The sequence below is a fragment of the Aotus nancymaae genome, unplaced genomic scaffold, assembly GCF_030222135.1.
Source record: "Aotus nancymaae isolate 86718 unplaced genomic scaffold, 86718_ANA_hifiasm-v0.15.2.pri h1tg000057l, whole genome shotgun sequence".
NCBI classification, from domain to species: domain Eukaryota; kingdom Metazoa; phylum Chordata; class Mammalia; order Primates; family Aotidae; genus Aotus; species Aotus nancymaae.
The window spans coordinates 1,116,348-1,134,433 of NW_026988471.1; the positions used below are offsets into that span (position 1 = coordinate 1,116,348).

The window sequence follows — 18,086 nt, forward strand, 5'->3', positions numbered from 1 at the left end:
AGAAGAAGCCTGAGCAGCAAGTCTCCAGATTTGAATTTGGATCTGGGTGCAACCAAGGGGCAGAGGAACAGAGGGGTGGAGGGATGGGCAAGAGCTGATTAGGGAAGACCTCAAGTACCTTACAGAAGAGATTGGATTTAGCTTCTAGGCAATGACAAAGGATTGGAAGTGTGGAATCCTGGCAACCACACAGCAGAGTTTGCTGGTAGAGAGCTCACTGTGGCAGCAGCATGGAGGATGCTTGCAGAGGGCAGAGGGCAGCAGAGGGCCAGCAAGGAAGGTGGCAGAGGGGCCTGGGGGAGGAATGAGGGAGTACACCCTGAGGCAGCAATGGCAAGGGCACAGAAGAGAGCATGCACTCGGGAAGAGTAAGAAGGGCTGGGGCCTGGTCGCCCATTGGATAGGCCTTGCTGCCTCTGCACCCCAAACTGATAGTTTGGCTGGGTATAGAATTCTGAATGTGCAATCATTTTCCTAAGAGTTTTGAAGGCATTGTTCTATTTGATTCTGGTTTCCAGCATTGCTGCTGAGTACATCTCCTAGCTTCCTTTTCTTTTGTCTCTCACTTTGTCTCTCTCTCTGTCTGTAACCTCACTCCAGGTTCTCAAAATTACATGATGATGAACCTCTGTGTAGTTGGCTGTGATAGTTTTATATGTCAACCTGGCGAGGACACAGAATCCAGTTGTTTAATCAAATACTTATCTAAGTGTTGCTGTGAAGGTATTTTGTAGAGTGATTAACATCTACCATCAACTGGCTTCTTTTTTTTTTTTTTGAATGAGGGTCCTGCTGTTGCCTAGGCTGGAGTGCAGTGGCATGATCATACTCACTGCAGCCTCCAACTCTTGAGTTCAAGCAATTAGCTATGACCACAGGCAGGCACCACCATGCCTGGCTAATTTTTAAATTTTTTGTAGAGATGAAGTCTTGCTAAGTTGCCCAGGTTGGTCTTAAACTCTTGGGCTCAAGTGATCCCCCCACTTCCCTCTCCCCAAATACTGGGATTACAAATGTGAGCCACCACACCTGGCCTAGTTGACTTTAAGTAAGGATATTATTCTCAATATTCTAGTGGGCCTAACTCAAGCAGTCAAAAGACGTTAAGAACATAACTAAGGTTTCCCTGAGGAAGAACGAATTATCCCTGTGGAACAGGACTTCTCCCGACCAAGAGTCTTTAGGCTGCCTGTCTGGCCTGTAGATTTCAGACTTGCTGAGGCAGCCCCAGATAGAGTCAGCCAGCTCCTGGTGATGAACCCATCTGTATATACGCCCTACTCGTCCTGCTTCTCAGGTAGAGCCCTGGACAGCACAGAACCATTTCATGATTGCGTGGCTACTCAACGAGGCCTTTATATCTGAAACTCAAGGTCTCTGCCACAGGGACTTTCCTTGTTTTCTTTCTTTGGTGATTTTCTTTCTTCCATTTTCTCTATTCTCTCTACTTCTTCAGAAACTCCTATTAGCTGATTATTAACTCTCCTTTTTCTATTATTTCTTTAAAAAATATTGTATCTTCTTTTCTCATCTCTTTACAATTTGTGGGACATTAGTTCAATTTTACATTTTAACTTTTGAAGTGAACTTTCTATTTATTTGTTAAAATAGATCTTCATGTTCTCTGAATGTTTCCTGTATTATGAATACAATATATATTTTAAAGTTTTTTTTTGTCTGGTGACAAATTAGAGGTTTTAAAAAACATTCCTCCTTTTTCCAGAAATGTTTCTGCTTCCTCTGAGCTTTTTTTGCCCCCTTGTAAACCTGGTTGGTTTACTTGGTTTCCGCCTGTCCTGTGAAGGAGTCACGGCCTCACCACGGCTGCCGCGTCCACCGTGAAACCCTCCTCTCCCGTGAAGGAGCCACGGCCTCACCACGGCTGCTGCGTCCACCGTGAAACCCTCCTCTCCCGTGAAGGAGCCACGGCCTCACCACGGCTGCTGCGTCCACCGTGAAACCCTCCTCTCCCGTGAAGGAGCCACAGCCTCACCACGGCTCCTGTTCCACCATTTTGGCTAGTATTCAGTGCTTCAAGGAACAGTTGTTAGAGGCAAAAATCAGAGAAAAGGCTTTTGAGTTTCAAAGGCTTCATTTCGTGGATGCCAAATCCCAGAGACAGGAGGAACTCCTTGCAGCAGCCGTGGATTTGGAAGCATGCACCCACATCAGGGAATGGCTGAGGAATCTCCAGGGAGGAGATGCAGAAGGGAGAGGACAGGAGTGACGGGGCTTAGATGCCTGTGGGTCCTCAGAGAGTGGCCTGGGAGCCAGACCTTCTTCCTCTGCCCGAGCAGCATGGAGTTAAGACCTCAGACACCTCACTTCGCTGCCTTTCTGATGGTGACAGACACAGACAGGCCCTGGGGCTGGGAGCTGGGAAGGTGGAGGAGCTGCCCATGAGGCTGGTGCCTGGGCAGGGACAGTGGCCCCCCAGGAGCCGCCACTCGCCCCAGAGGTGAACCTGGGGTGAAGGGATGGGGCGGCACCATAGCAACCTCAGTTATGGGATGCAAGGTCTCGCCATGCAGTGGAGGAGGAGACAGGAATTAGTTCAGTTACAGAAAACAGATACATTGGTAGATTTACATGCTACAATTTAATTACATTAAAAAGTGGCATCCTCCTGAAAACCTACTCACTCTTCCCTTAAGAATCAAGCAATATTGTGCTTATTAGAAATTATTTGGAGAGATCAAAAGATTGGAATTACAGTCTTAGCTTCCCACTAAATATAAGAATTTCAAAGTTTTTTTTTTGTTCGTTTAATTAAGATTAATTCACATATAGGAACTAGCTTTTAAAAGATCAGATTCCCCATCTCTTTACTGGATATAAGAATGATCTGGTTTGTATTATTAGTTTTTTGTTTGTAAACTGGTTTTCCCCATACAATTATAACAAGCTAAAGTTTCTTGGGACAGAGACTATCTTGACACATTTGTCTCTCTGAAGATGCTAGCTCAGTGGCTGCGTGGCTCCCTTCTAGTGGCAGAATCCTAGGGTGGCCCCGAGTCTCCCCACATGCACCTGTCTGCATGGGCCCCTGTCCTTGAGTGTGGGTGGCCCTGTGAACACAGTGCGTCCTTGCTCCCATGACGGGGATGACATCCTATGAGACCCCAGCCAGCTGCCAAGTGTTGAGGCCACCGGGTGCATGGCCAGGACCCGGGGGCCTCATCCGTGGAGGATGACTCTGTTCATCATCAGCAAGACAGTCAAACCTGACAGCTGAAAGCTTAGGAACCCGAATGAGCTGTGAGTTGGATCCTGAGCTCCAGTGGGGATGCCGCCTGCAGGGGACCCCTGTAGGCAGGCCTGTGCTTCCACCATCGGAAAACTGGGCTGATGATGGGCCTGAGTTTAAGCTGCTTTGTTTGTGCCACTTTGGAGAAAGAATTGGAAGAACAGCACAGTGCTCGGACATGGAACATGGTTCGGCTTCGTGGGCTGGTGCAGAGGGCCCTGCTGAAGCTCATTGCCTTCATTCAGCATCTGTTGAATGCTTGCCAGGGCCCGGGGAGGGCTGGGGATGGGCAAAGGTGGGAGTGCTTCAGGAGGAAATCCTCCTGCAAAAACAAAGCAGGGTCAAGCTCCACCCTGTTGGCACTGGGCCAGAACGCTGGGTTGTTTCAGGCAGAGGAGGTTGACCAGATGTCAGTTCTCACTCCAGCCATTCACAGGGCCCTTTGGGATTCACAGTTTGAGACAGATGTTGAATCTGACTCTTTCCCTCCCAATTGCTTCTCAAGAAACACTAAAAGATGGAGGTTAAAGTAAAAGAAGCAAAGAGTCTGCGGCAGCACTGGGCACTGGGTCAGTGCAGGGCGGGCGTCGGGGAAAGCAGAGGGCACCTGATGCAGCGTCTCCCCGTGGAGGGTGTCTGGGCCTGGGGCAGAGCAGGGAGCTGACTCCAAAGGGCAGAGAGGTCAAGTCCCTGAAGGCATCCTGTAAAGTGACGGGGAAGCCCAGTAAAGCCAATTATCCACAGCAGTGGCTTTGGCGGGGGGAGGATGGGGTGGGGGTCGAGGTGTGGTTCCTCCGGGAGCAGGAGGTGGTGGGAGGGGGCTCACTGAGTCCTGCTCTCTTCCCCAGAGCAGATGCAAGAGGCCGTGTGTCCTGGCAAGATCCTACCTCAGCATTCCTCACCCCTGCCGGTGACCCAGGCCCCTCCCCAGCCTGCAGGGCTTTGAATGGGTCAATCTGCCTGTCCTCCAGGACTAGAGATCGTGGCCTGGACACAGCACACTGACACTTCCTCTTTTCCCCCGAGGCGGTGACCTGGCCAGATGACTGAAGGGCTGATAGTGAGGGGCTGCCAGCCCGGAATCGGGCAGTGGGGCTTCTCGGGAGCCGGAGCACGGAGGCAGCCCGATGCTGCCCAGGGTTCAGCCCTGGATGGAAATGCTGTCTGTCCCCTTCCCTCGTGCTGCATTTACTCCTGGGCTGGGGCCACCCCCTCTTCCACCTCCTGCAGATCACAGAGGGACCCAGAGCTTGGGAAAGTTTTTCCCTGTGTTATAAAACAAGGTATGACTATTGAAGCATGCCTGGGGCAAACAGAAAGCTGCCACTGGGCCTGGAGGGGCCTCTGGCAACGTGGCCCTGCTCCTGCCACTCTCTGCCAGAGGGGGATCTCAGAGAGTTGAGGGGACCTCCCTGGTTGGGGACAGGGGAGCTTTCAGGGAGCGCCAGGAGAGTCCAGGAGGAGCACTCTGAGGTGACAGGGCCCCAGGGCTCTGTGTATGGCAGGGATCAGCGTTGCTGACACACAAATCTGTATTCCCTGATGATGTGGAATTTGGAGTCATCATCAGAGACTCGAGTGCAGAGCAACGGGACCTCCTGAGTGTGCCCTGTTCACATAGTGGTCTCTGGAGGGTGGTCCATCCTGGTCCCTAACAGGGAGAGCAAGGACCCTTCCCCTCCACACAACAGGCAGACGAGGAACCACCCTCCTATGGGTCCAGGGGCAGGGCGAGGGCAGCTGGGGCTCCTCACTGAACGTCCCCTGCACCTCCGGCTACCAGCTAGTGATCCGTCCTGAGACCAAAACCAGAATCCTAGTAGACGAGCCGCATGCTCGCTGTGGACGCCCTGCACCTTGAGCGTCTTGTCCTAGATCACGTGGGTGTGTCCACAAACAAGGCCCAGCAGCCCCGAGAAGCCCCAGCGTCTCTCCGTCCTGGCAACGCACCCGAGAGAGTGGCTTGCCTCCTCGTCAGTTCCCTCATCTCTGAAAACAACCACACGAGTCTCAGGGCACTTTGGTTGAATGTCTACCTGCGTCTGCGTAAAATTATGGCTACCCAGGACCACAGAGGGACAGGAGAGCATGAAGGCTCGAGGGAGACCAAATTCCAAGCTTCCCAGTGCGAGGTGACACTGTGGGTGAGTTTACTTATGGAATTCTCAGCTTCCCTGGTGCTGGGTGACACCGTGCGGTGAGTTTACTTATGGAATTCCCAGCCTCCCTGGTGCTGGGTGACACTGTGCGGTGAGTTTACTTAGGGAATTCCCAGCCTCCCTGGTGCTGGGTGACACCGTGCGGTGAGTTTACTTAGGGAATTCCCAGCCTCCCTGGTGCTGGGTGACACCGTGCGGTGAGTTTACTTAGGGAATTCCCAGCCTCCCTGGTGCTGGGTGACACCGTGCGGTGAGTTTACTTATGGAATTCTCAGCTTCCCTGGTGCTGGGTGACACCGTGCGGTGAGTTTACTTATGGAATTCCCAGCCTCCCTGGTGCTGGGTGACACCGTGCGGTGAGTTTACTTAGGGAATTCCCAGCTTCCCTGGTGCTGGGTGACACCGTGCGGTGAGTTTACTTAGGGAATTCCCAGCCTCCCTGGTGCTGGGTGACACCGTGCGGTGAGTTTACTTATGGAATTCCCAGCCTCCCTGGTGCTGGGTGACACTGTGTGGTGAGTTTACTTAGGGAATTCCCAGCTTCCCTGGTGCTGGGTGACACTGTGTGGTGAGTTTACTGAGGGAATTCCCAGCTTCCCTGGTGCTAGGTGACACCGTGGGTCATTTTTTACAGATGGAATGAGAAAGCGGTGAGGTGTGCTCCTCCAGATCCGGAACCTACACACCTCCCCGCTGGGATCCTCCACGTTTTTCCTCTCTCGTCGTGGAATCCACACAGCGCTTGGAAAGTGTGCTAACAGTGCCAGCGCCCGTCTCCCTGCTGCCCCGTCCAGCACTGTGCTGTGTGCAGGAAGTAAACTTCATCTGCTGGAAAAGCTGTGGCTGTGTTTGTCGTGGCTGTCAGCTGTCCTAGCTAAGCTTCCATTACACGAGATGATTGATTTAAAACATAGCTCACATAGTAAGTACTCAATAGGGCGACTTATTTTTGCAACAATTCCCTTGAGATATATCAAGCAAGACAAACATTCTATAAAAGGTTATGTTCTCATTTCTAGTGGACTAGAGAGGAACCGAAAAATAAATAGAAGAATTCACATGTTCCAGGCAGAAAAGGTTTAAGAGCATCTAGGAAGGGACTTTAAAAAAATGGATGTTGGTCCAAACTCTTAAGATATGTTACTTCTAAAAATATTTGTTTTATAGAGCTAGAACTTTAAGTTTGGAGAATCTTCCTTAATGTAACTGCCGTGGAATGAAAACTGAAGTGGTGGCAAAGAAGGATGCTCAGAGCACAGCACGCAAGACAGAGGCTCAACGGAGGCCCCCGCTGCCCCGCCCTCCCTCTCCACCCCGGCCCCCACATCCACAGGCGCCCAGCGCTTGGTGAGGCCCCCGCTGCCCCACCCTCCCTCTCCACCCCGGCCCCCACATCTACAGGCGCCCAGGGCTTGGTGAGGCCCCCGCTGCCCCGCCCTCCCTCTCCACCCCGGCCCCCACATCCACAGGCGCCCAGCGCTTGGTGAGGCCCCCGCTGCCCCGCCCTCCCTCTCCACCCCGGCCCCCACATCTACAGGCGCCCAGGGCTTGGTGAGGCCCCCGCTGCCCCGCCCTCCCACTTCTGCCCTCTCCCCGCTGCATCCATGGATGTCCAGTGCTTGGTGAGGGTCTCCCATGAAGACAGCCGTTGGGCCCCTCACCTCCAGGGGTGCTCAGGCCTGGGCTCCCCCTGGTTCCCTCTCCCCACCTTTACCTCCTGACTCCTTCCAACCTTCCCATACACCTGTGAATTGCACCTGTGTCCCGGCAGGCCCTCCGTTCCTCTCACCTGCACCCAGCGAATACAGAGCTGCTTCCTGTTTAAACACAGCCTTAAATCTCCTCTTACAAAATGCATCGAGTCGCTGGTGTGTGGAAACTTTTCTTAGGAGCTGCTGTGTGCGGAGCCACATGAGGAGCCACAGACGTGCAAGACAGAAACCAAAGGTCCCCACACCCGGACACTGCCATGGAGTGATGGATGTTGCAGCTACTTAGTACTGGGCAGAAAGGGAAGGGTCAGTGCCTGAAGAGAGGAGGCTGGGCAGTTTCACCAAGATGATCGTGGGATCAGCGTCAGGGAGAGCTGAGACAGTGCCGAAGGGTCGCTCCCGGGGGTGACCGGAGCCCTGGCCTGGCCACTTACAGAACCTCAGGCAGGAAATTCTCTTCTCTTTGCCTCAATGTCCTGATGTTTAAACGGGGATAATTCCAGAGCCCATTTCTTCAGGCTGTTGTGAGGATTAAGAAGGTCGGTATGTGGAGGTGCTTAGAGCTCTGTCTGGCCCATAATAAGCCTGAGCAGCCTGCACTGACGTTATTTGGAAGATGAGGAGGCATCACATGGCCGATGGGGAGACGGAGGAAAGGGTGTGCTCGGCGCCCCGATGGGCTCACAGGCACAGAACACCGTGGGGAGCAGGCAGCCCAGGATGGCTAAGAGGAGGCGCCCGGAGGCAGGAGCAGGGCCAGGCCGAGGGGAGCTCGGAGCGTGGCAGGAGTCCCTCCCTCAGCAGCCTCTTCCTCGCCGGGCCTCGGGCCGCGGGGAGCTGTGGACGTGTGGTAAGAGTTTCTTCCTTAGCCGCCTCCTCACTGGCCCTCGGGGAGCTGTGGACGTGTGGCAGGAATCCTTCCCTCAGGAGCCTGCTCGCCAGGCCTCGGGGAGCCGTGGAGCGTGCCTCCTCACTCTGTCCTCCCTGCCGGCCGACTCCGGCCTCCCTCATGGGATCGTCCACATTCCATTGCCCCTCAGCGGCTGGGGACCTGGCTGCTCCCTCTGCACCTCCCCACACGCACCCACGTGTTGCCGGGGCTGGAGCAAGGCTCCCACGCTGCTGCCCTCCCCTCACCCAGATAGCTGAGCGTTGGGGACAAAAGTGTGCCCTCCCGACACGCAGCCGACAGGCGGTCTCCAGTTCCCTGCGTGTCCTGGGCACGGCTGTGATTCCCGTGGAATCAATCCCCTCTCCTGAAGGCAGCACCACGCACTGCAGCCCGTGCAGGTGCCCAGCTCCTGTGTGAACAGCTCCCATGAAATCCCTGCCCGGGGGGGGGGGGGCTCCGCTCCAAGACACCCGTCTCCCGATGCAGTTATGTTCACATTTGTCCAGCTTGTCTGTAGCTCCTGACCTCCACCAAGATCTGTCTCCACCTGGTCCTCCTGCCGCCTTCCGTATCTTTAACCCATTTCTTCCTCCTGGTTTCTCCTCTTCAGACAAAGGCCAGACCCCCCTGCCTCTGCCTGTGAGTCCTGCTCACCCCCGCACCTGTCACGCTGCCGAGGCGCTGGGCCCTCTCGTCTGACCTGCATTTCTGGAACAATTTGTTGCATCCTCTATGACCCCTAAAACTTTCCATCTGACTCTCGTGCTCTCTCAGTCTGGTCCTGGTGCCTGACCTTTTCCCTAAGCTCTCCACAAAATGCCTCAGCTGCATTCCCAAGGCCAGGGCCCCCAACGAGCCCAGCATCGTTTTGAACCGTCTACCGCGGTGGCCTCTTGCCACTTTCCCGGTGTCGCGTGTTCTTTTCTCTGGAGGCTTCTGCACGTGGCTCCCCTAACACCACCCTGCAGCTCCGTCTTCATCACGGCCTCTCCGCCTCCACCTGCCGCAAAATGTGTGAGTCGCCCAGGGGTGTCCTTGCTGATGCTCCTCCCCCTGGACCTCTGGTCTGGTCCCGGGGGGACCCTGCAGGACCACGTGTGACCTGAGTGCTGCCGACTCCTGATTCCTACAGGGCTCTCCCCGAGACACTTCCCAAGCCCGGTTCTCAGCTGCCTGGTGGGTATTCCCACTTCAAAGTCCCACCGAATCTCAAGCTCACATATTTAAAACGAAATCGCCATTTTCCCCACTGTTACGGTGCGAGTGTTCGTGTCCCTCGAGGTCCCTGTGTTGAAGCCCTAACCGCTGGTGTGTTTGGAGCTGGGGCCCCTAGGAATAATTCAGGTAAATGCGCTTGTAAGGGTGGGGTCCTGATCTGATGGGATCGGAGTCCTCATGAGAGGAGACGCCAGTGATCCTGCTCCCTCTCCACCTGTGAGGACACAGTGAGAAGGCACCTGTCTGCCCACCAGGAAGAGAGGCCTCCCCAGAAACCAGATCAGCTGGAACCTGACCTCAGACTTCCTGCCCAGGGACAGGGGAGGTGACAGAGGTGAGCTGCTCAAGCCATCCGGCCTAGAGCATTTTGTCCTCCCAGCTGGGCTGGCTAAGATCCCCAAGGTGGGCAAGGCTTAGCTCTCTCCCTGCGTCCCCGACTTCCAGCATCACCACCCGTGCAGCTGCTGAGGCTGGGGCCACCTCTCCCACCAGCGTTCACCCGCCAGGCCCTGCTGATTCCACTTCCTAAACAGTCCTCCAATCTGTTCTTCCTTTGCCGGAGGTCCAGTCCTCAGCACGCCTCACTTGGGTCCCTGGGAACAGCTCTACGTGTCTGCCTGTCCGTCCCCTCGCGCTCTCCTTCACGGCCACCAAGGTGGCACATTTGAAGCCCAAACTCCAAGCCTCACTTAGAGCTCTCACTGTAGCCTTCCCCCTGTGGTGAGCTGCGTCTTTCTTTAAAATTCATCTGCAGTCTTGGCTCCTGAGGGGCCCGCCCTCTTCTCCCGGTCTGGACTAGACCTCTCTCCTCCGTGCTGCTGCTTGCTGGCTGGCATGATGTTGGATTGCCTTTAATCTCTCTCACCCGAGCCACAGCTTTCTCTCCAAGACGGCCTCGTCTCTCCTCTAAACAGCAGACCATGGTACTCGACTCTGTAAGCCAGACCTGGACGGAGATCGTGGACGCTGGTGGAGGCCTGTCCGTCAGTGTCAGCTGAACGAGGTGAATGAATGACACGTCCGTCAGGGGCTCAGGGGAGGGTGAGCTGCAGGTGGAGCTCTCCTCGGGCAGGGACCCAAAGGGTCTCAAGTTCCTAGGAAGCCTTCTCGGATTCCTCTGGGTCTAAAGCCAGTGACCCCCATGGCACGCGCGGTGGCACTGCATCTGTCCCGCGGCTGGCCTGGCTCTCGTGCCCCACATCCGAGGTTCTCATGTGAGTCTGTTCCTTCATCATGCGGCTCTGGGCTCGGGGGGTGAGCGCTAGGTCTTATCACCGTCACCACCCTAGGCTCTGCCTCGTCTGCCGTGCGGCTCGGCCTTAGCACGTGTCCAGAACACTTGCTGGGGGCTGCACAGGCCAAATGGTCCCTGCTCATGGCCTGGTACTGTCCTCAGTCTGAGTTCACCGGGACTGAGGTCACCCTCCTGTCCTGAGCCGTCTGCTCTGCCGCTTCCTTATGTATAAAACCAGCATTTTCTACCCTGACTTCCGTCGTTGTAGAATTATCTGTGTGACTCCTCCATCCTGGGCCTCTCCATGTGCTCCAGTTTTCTCCCTCATTTCGGGGATGGATTTGCCTTTATGCCTGACCTGAGGGGCTCATCATGGCTGCTTTTATAACCACAACATGGCGCCCGCCCCAAAGGTCACAGCAGTGTGTCTGCGTGCGCCCAGGAGCCGGGCTGGGGCCTTGACTTTTAATCTTAGATGTGGCTTTTCTAGAAAGACCTGGCAAACCCTAAAGATAAACCAGTTTCTATTTCTCTTATATCAGCTCTGCTTTTTTCAGATATGACCTAGCTCAGGGAACAGGATCTGGGAAAGGAGCCCTCCTGCCTAACCTTAAATGCATAACGAACAGGGATTGTGCCAGGACTCACTATGAAGTGAAGTGGAAGTGATTTCACAGGAAATGGGGTGGGTGCCCCGGGGCTCCCGTCAGGTCCAGGACCTGGGACTGGGCGTGGGCTGGGCGTGTGAGCCGGGCCCCAAACCGTGGACGTCGGTTCCTGCTTCCTCCACTGTTTATATTTTGGCACCTGCTTGAAAGCAGTTCTTTATCCTTTGACTAGATTGTCACAGTTTTGGGGAAAAAAGAAATAAAACAGGCAACTTTCGTTTCAATCTGTTTTTGCTGCTGCTTCTTACCGCTGCTTTGTTTGCACCGTGGGTGGGATGCACAGGGACCCCCAACTCCCGTCTCGACGTGCCTGCGGGGGCTTCGTGGGAGGCTTCTGCCAACCCAGGCCCTGGAAGGTTTGGCAAAACCACCAGGCAGTCCCGGCAGTCTGGGCGAGCCCAGGGCTTCCAAGGAAAGAGAAGTGTCTGAGACTTTCTAATGAATGTATTTCCATATGCTCAGCTGTGTTCTTGCCAGTACTAACATTATTACACTTCAGAAAATAATACTTTTTCTATCTAATAAAATTGATGAAGACTTGTTCAAGATAAAAACCATGGTCAACACATGTTGGAATATTATCCAGTCTTAAAAGGGAAGGAAGTTGGGACACATGTTACAACCTTGAGGACATGGGGCTCCATGAAAGCAAACCCCACGTGACTCTACTTATAGGGGGTCCCTCGAAGAGTCAGATTCACAGAGGCAGGAAGCACAGTGTGGGTGCCAGGGGCCAGGCAGGGAGGATGGGGGAGTCAGTGTTGAATGGAGACAGGGTCTCGATGGAGATCAGTTTCACAACAACGTGAACACAGGTGCTCCTCGACATACCACGGGTCAGCACCCCCATAAAGTCATGTTAAGTTGAAAATACTGTATATTGAAAATATTTTGTCAAAAATGCATTTAATACTTGTGCTGACTCAACATCATAGCTTAGCTTAGCCCACCTTCAATGCACTCAGAGCACTTACATCAGCCTACATTTGGGCAGAAGTAACTTACACAAGGCCCGGTCACACTGAAGTGTTGAACAGCTCCTGTCATTCATTGAGTATTGCATGAAAGCGAGGAAGACGGGCTGCACGCATATTCAAAGCGCTGTTTCTACCAAACGTGTTTTGCTCTTGCACCGTCGTAAAATCTGCAAATTATGAGTCGGGGTCCATCTGTACACCTAACACTACTGAACCACACACCTCAAGATGGGTGAGATGGTCAATTCCAGGCCATATATTAATATTCTACCACAACTGTAAAAACAGGACAGAACAGAACCCAGGTCCGCCGCGCTCAGGCCTGGAAACCTCTTTTCCCCTCTGCCGCTGCCCCGAGTTTTCCTTTGCTACACAAAGAGGGGTGCTGGTCACCGGGAAAGCACGCCCTTGTGACATACAGGGAGGTCCCCTTTTCTGCTCGGAGGTCACCAAAGCCAGCAGTTCAGAGTTCTGACGGCGCCTTTCCATAACATGGAGGAGTGTCAACATTTCTGGTAGCTCTGCCAGCCCACGGCAGGGCTCTAGCAGGAGCTGCCCCTGGCACACTGATGTCTCCACCCCCACATCCCGCACGTGAATACTGACGCCCGGGGCTGGAGCCGGGGGCCTCTCCCATCAAGCTGTGGCCCTGCAGGCTGAGTGGGGCACGGGCGGCTGGAGTCATTTCCATCATACCTGGACTTCTGTGGGCCTCCAGAGACCTGGGATCCTGAAAGAGGAGCCTGCTGAGCTCTGGGGCAAGGGTGGGTGGCAACCAGGTGGGAGTGAAGTAGAGGTGTGCAGCTTTCCAGAGAAAGGAGCTCTGGCATTGCAAATTATCCGAGTAACGTGAGCCTGTAAGCTGTGATTTTACTCACTAATGTGGCCTGCGCCCCAAGATTCCATCAGCCTGCGCCCCAGGATTCCATCAGCCGGGCCCCAAGATTGTGTCAGCCTACGCCCTGAGATTCCATCATTCTTTGCCCTGAGATTCCATCAGCCTGCACCCCAAGATTTCATCTGTCTGTGCCCCAAGATTCCATCCGCCTGTGCCCCAAGATTCCATCAGCCTGTGACCCAGAATTCCATTAACCTGCCCCCAAGATTCCATCAGCCGGCACCCCAATATTTCATTAGCCTGTGCCCCAAGATTCCATCTGCCTGTGTCCCAGGATTCCATCTATCTGCCTGCGCCCCAGGATTCCATCGGCCTGTGCCCCACAATTCCATTGGCCTGCGCCCCAAGATTCCATCTATCTGCCTGCACCCCAGGATTCCATCTGCCTGTGCCCCAAGATTCCATCTGCCTGCACCCCAGGATTCCATCTGCCTGCGCCCCAGGATTCCATCTGCCTGCGCCCCAGGATTCCATCTGCCTGTGCCCCAGGATTCCATCAACCTGCCCCCAAGATTCCATCAGCCGGCACCCCAATATTTCATTAGCCTGTGCCCCAGGATTCCATCTATCTGCCTGTGCCGCAGGATTCCATCTATCTGCCTGTGCCCCAGGATTCCATCAGCCTGTGCCCCAGGATTCCATCGGCCTGCACCCCACGATTCCATTGGCCTGTGCCCCACGATTCCATCTATCTGCCTGTGCCCCAGGATTCCATCTGCCTGTGCCCCAAGATTCCATCTGCCTGCACCCCAGGATTCCATCTGCCTGCGCCCCAGGATTCCATCAACCTGCCCCCAAGATTCCATCAGCCTGCACCCCAGGATTCCATCGGCCTGTGCCCCAGGATTCCATCGGCCTGCACCCCACAATTCCATTGGCCTGTGCCCCACGATTCCATCTGCCTGTACCCCAGGATTCCATCAGCCGGGCCCCAAGATTGTGTCAGCCTGCACCCTGAGATTCCATCATTCTTTGTCCTGAGATTCCATCAGCCGGCACCCCAATATTTCATTAGCCTGTGCCCCAAGATTCCATCAGCATGTGCCCCAAGTTCCATCAGCCTGCACCCCAGGTGGTGCCCCAAGATTCCATCAGCTGGTACCCCAAGTTCCATCAGCCTGCACCCCAGGTAGTGCCCCAAGATTCCATCAGCTGGTACCCCAAGATTCCATCAGCTGGTACCCCAAGATTCCATCAGCTGATACCCCAAGATTCCATCAACCTGCCCCAAAATTCCATCCTCCTGACCCCAGTATTCCATTAGCCTATACCCCAATATTCCATCAGCTTGTTGAGGCCAGTGCATGCATTTGAACACGCTCTCCACTCTCTGCCATGGACCCTGGGGAAGAGGTTCCCCTTTGGAGGAAAGAAATAGGGAAGGGCAGAAATTGAGGTGAGGCTGGTGAGAGAGTGAACAGAGGTGTGTGGGTGAGGTCCTAGCAGCAGAAATGCATGCTGGGCATTTGGGAAGGGGCAATGTGGGGCTGGGTCCTGCTTCCCACCTCAGTGGCTCCTGAGCTCTCAGCCCTCCCCCACGGAACAAGCTTCGGGACAGAGCTCCTGGTGGCGGCTGTCCTCCTGACCCTAGCATGCAATTCACCCAGAGGCTGGGCAGTGGGAGGGAACGGCACCCATCTGGCACCTGGTATTTGCTGCTTAAGTCAAATGGGCAAAGTCTCAGCGGAAAAGGAGGAACGCTGACGCAGCAGGCTCTGCAGAGGCAGTGCTGCACCAGTGCCGCCCACCGGAGAGCAGAAACGCTCACTCGAGAGGATGGAACTGCTTTCGTTTGTGTCAGATTAGCAAAACATACAAGCCTTCCTCAAAGGCCATATGGGCAGGGCTTTTAATGTTTTTAAACGTTTTATTAATGGCAAAAGGTTTGGGAAAGTAGATACTTTTTTGGAGGGCATTTTGGCAGGATCTGTCAACATTCTAAAGCTAGCATTCTTGTTTCCAGGAGTAGACCCTGAAGGTCTGGTTGCATAAGGACGTGGAGTTGTGTGCGGGAGGAAGTCCATGCGGAGTTCTTCGTAACAGTCCAACCTGGACAGGATACGGGGCGGCACGCACAGGAGCAGGCTCACTGCGGAGGGTGAGGCGGCTCCGTGACACCGTGGGACTCTGTGCACCTAACAGGGAGTGCCCCACCTGATGAGCCCGGGGCGGTCCTGGTGAGCAGCCAACGCCCTGTCCTTACGCAGGGTTCTGGGAGACACTGAGACCGTGTGTATAAATAGGGGTGCTATTCAGTTCCAGAGAAGACGGGAAATGCCTGCCTTTGAGAAGGGAGTTGAGAGATGAGGTTGGGGAAAGGACACTCAATTTTTTCTCTCTCTTTTTTTTTTTTTTCCAATGAGAGGGAGTCTTGCTCTGTCCCCCAGGCTGGAGTACAATGGCAGGATCTCTACTCACTGCAACCTCTGCCTCCTGGGTTCAGGCGATTCTCCTGCCTCAGCTTTCTGAGTAGCTGGGATTACAGGAGCATGCCCGGCTAACTTTTGTTATTTTTAGTAGAGACGGGACTTCATCATGTTGGCCAGGCTGGTCTCCAACTCCTGACCTCAGGTGATCTGGCTGCCTTGGCCTCCCAAAATGCTGGGATTATGGGTGTGAGCCACTGCACCCAGCCAATTTTTCTCTTTAAACCCATTTATATTGTTTATATTGTTTGAATTTTGTACCTGAGCAGGAATTTCTTTAATAATTAAAAAAAAATCCTCTTTAGCATTTTTTCAATGGTCAGAGTCACCTGTTTCTGAACATGCCGTTATTTCTGTAACCTCCGCACCCACCTTTGTTCATTCTGTGATTGAGATGGATTTGAGGCGCACGTGTGGTTTTCATAGAAAGCGGCATATGGGCCACCGTAAATCCCCCTGAAGGGCTTGGCCTTCACGTGGTTCCCGTGACGAGTGAACCTTCCCCTCCGCCTCTTCAAGGAAGCTGAGGGACGCCCAGTGGAATGGCTGCCATCGGCCTTGGCGACCCGACCCAACCCGGGCCCTCCCTCCCCACAGAGGGACAGACTGCACCAGCCGGCTGCACAGAACCAGCCTCTTCTGAGACGCTGTGACTGCACGGATTTCTTTTTAAACGAAGCAAGTAAAACTGAATGAGGTCGACCGTGTCTTTTGGAAATTTTCTCCTGCATCTTTGGCGCAGGCACTCACCAGGAGGCCACCGTGCCACATGCCATCCTCTTTCCCCCAGAGAGGCCTGCATGTGAATTTCGGGTGGGATAAATAACTAAAGACATTCATGTGCGTGTCTGAAATGAAAATCTGTATCTTCCCGTGGATTCTAATATAAAAAGTGGGAAACTATTGTGAAGTCTCCAGGCGGGGTTGAAGGAGTCTGCGCCCCTTCATGGAGGTGTAAGATGTGTCAACGCTCCCCGCGAACCTTCGCGTTTCCTCGGGCTGGTCTGATAGTTCCCAGGCTTTTCTCTCTACGCTCAGTGATGGGACAGGCTGACACCCGCTGCTGTCGTAACCAGCCGTGCCAGTCGGCTCTCGGCAGCACCACCCCCGCCGGGCGCACGGGCGCAACCTCACCTGCGGTGTGTGAGGAAGCTGCCGCTGACGTGGCCCGAGCCGTCGCACCCTGGCGTGGGGCAGGACATGCCTTCCGTCTTGACCGACTTCCAGGAGAACTGGGAGCCATTCAGGTACCCGTCCTTCTGCCTCTTGGCCGCCAGGGGGCACCCGGAGGCGCTGCGGTGGGACGCGTACTTCCCGGTGATGTGGCCCTGGCCGTCGCACCCGGGGACGGGACACCTGCGGGGCAGCAGAGGGGACACACGTGATTGTCTGGCCACCGTCGGCTGGTGGACGCCGTGACAAGGTCGGAATAACCCGGCATGAAGGAAGGAAGAACGGCCGTGCTCTCCCGGCTGGGCAAAAGGAAACGAAAAAAGAAAGAAAAATCACCAAAAGACACCACCTAGTGGCAGGCTGAGCTACTTCACCTGCGCAGAAGGCCCGAGCCACTGCGGACGGAAGGAATTTTCTGGAGCAAAGTGAATGTGAGGGGTGAGGGGTGAGGGGTGAGGGGTGAGGGGTGAGGGGTGAGGAGGGGTGAGGGGTGAGGGGTCCAGCACGCAGGCGCTCGCAGCCTCACAAGCGTGGGTTTAGAAGACACGCTGTGGGTCAGAACCGTGGCTTTTCGGGTGGAAAAAATGCAAAGTCAGTAAGATGTGGTGGGATTATTTTTGAAGAGGCTGTTTTGTGCTTTTCTCAAGAGCTAGAAAACGTTTATTCATCTGGCCGTGTCTTCTGGAAGCCTTAACATTCCCTTCCAGCTAGAGAAGGTCCTGAGCTGCGGAGATGTCTGGTGAAGGCTCCTGGAGCCGGGCCGGCACAGGGACACGGCGCAGGTGTGTTCCCGAACTCGCGCCCGGCGGGACCACGACGCACAGCAGGGCAGTGATGCGCCGGGAGGAGGCAGGGCTGGCCTGAGCGCTCCTCGTGTGTCCCAAGCGCTGACTCTGCCTGCGTGGTTTTTATTAACAGGAAAGTTCGCCCTCCCCAGAGTTTGCATTACCTATTTATTTTGACAAATCTTAATTTATTTGAATACTTTATGCTTTCATTTATTTTTAATTAAAATTTTTTTCCGAAGATGTGGAGTGAGGCTGCTTACCGTGTGGGGCTTCAGGCCCAGGCATAGCTGGCGTGGGATGGGGACAAACACCCCCTTGGGCAGCCGGTAGTTGTCACAGACCCCAAGCCCAGTGTGCGCTGTGGCCCCAAGCTCTGCCTTAGAGCAAGACAAGGTTAAACTAAACTTTTTTACAGGCCAGAATACCAGTGAAAATCCACTCGTGCTGGTGTATTTACCTTCAGGAGCATTCGCCGATCTGCCATCCCCAAGAATCCAGCTGCTTTTCCCACCAAGAGGAGAGGGTACTTGTTTTTAGGGGTTGGGATTTGGGGTACATGGAACCTCAGATGGATGGATATCAGCTTATTGCTGGACAGCCCCGTAAGTTTTCAGCCAACCAGCAGATGTGCTTTGGTTTGGATGTCAGTTATCTGACCTTGCATTTGTTGAAATCTCAAAGAAGGCCCACTAAG

At 54.4% G+C, this 18,086-nt stretch overlaps 1 protein-coding gene across 20 annotated transcripts in view; it reads right to left on the minus strand.

Annotated features, from left to right (window-relative positions):
* MYT1L (myelin transcription factor 1 like) overlaps positions 1–18,086 on the minus strand; it is a 556,234-nt gene that overhangs the window by 31,303 nt on the left and 506,845 nt on the right. For all 20 annotated transcript variants that reach the window (XM_064363806.1, XM_064363803.1, XM_064363802.1 and 17 more), the window contains one exon: positions 16,566–16,787. In XM_064363806.1, the coding sequence (XP_064219876.1) occupies positions 16,566–16,787 (222 nt within the window). The remainder of the gene's footprint in view (positions 1–16,565; positions 16,788–18,086) is intronic.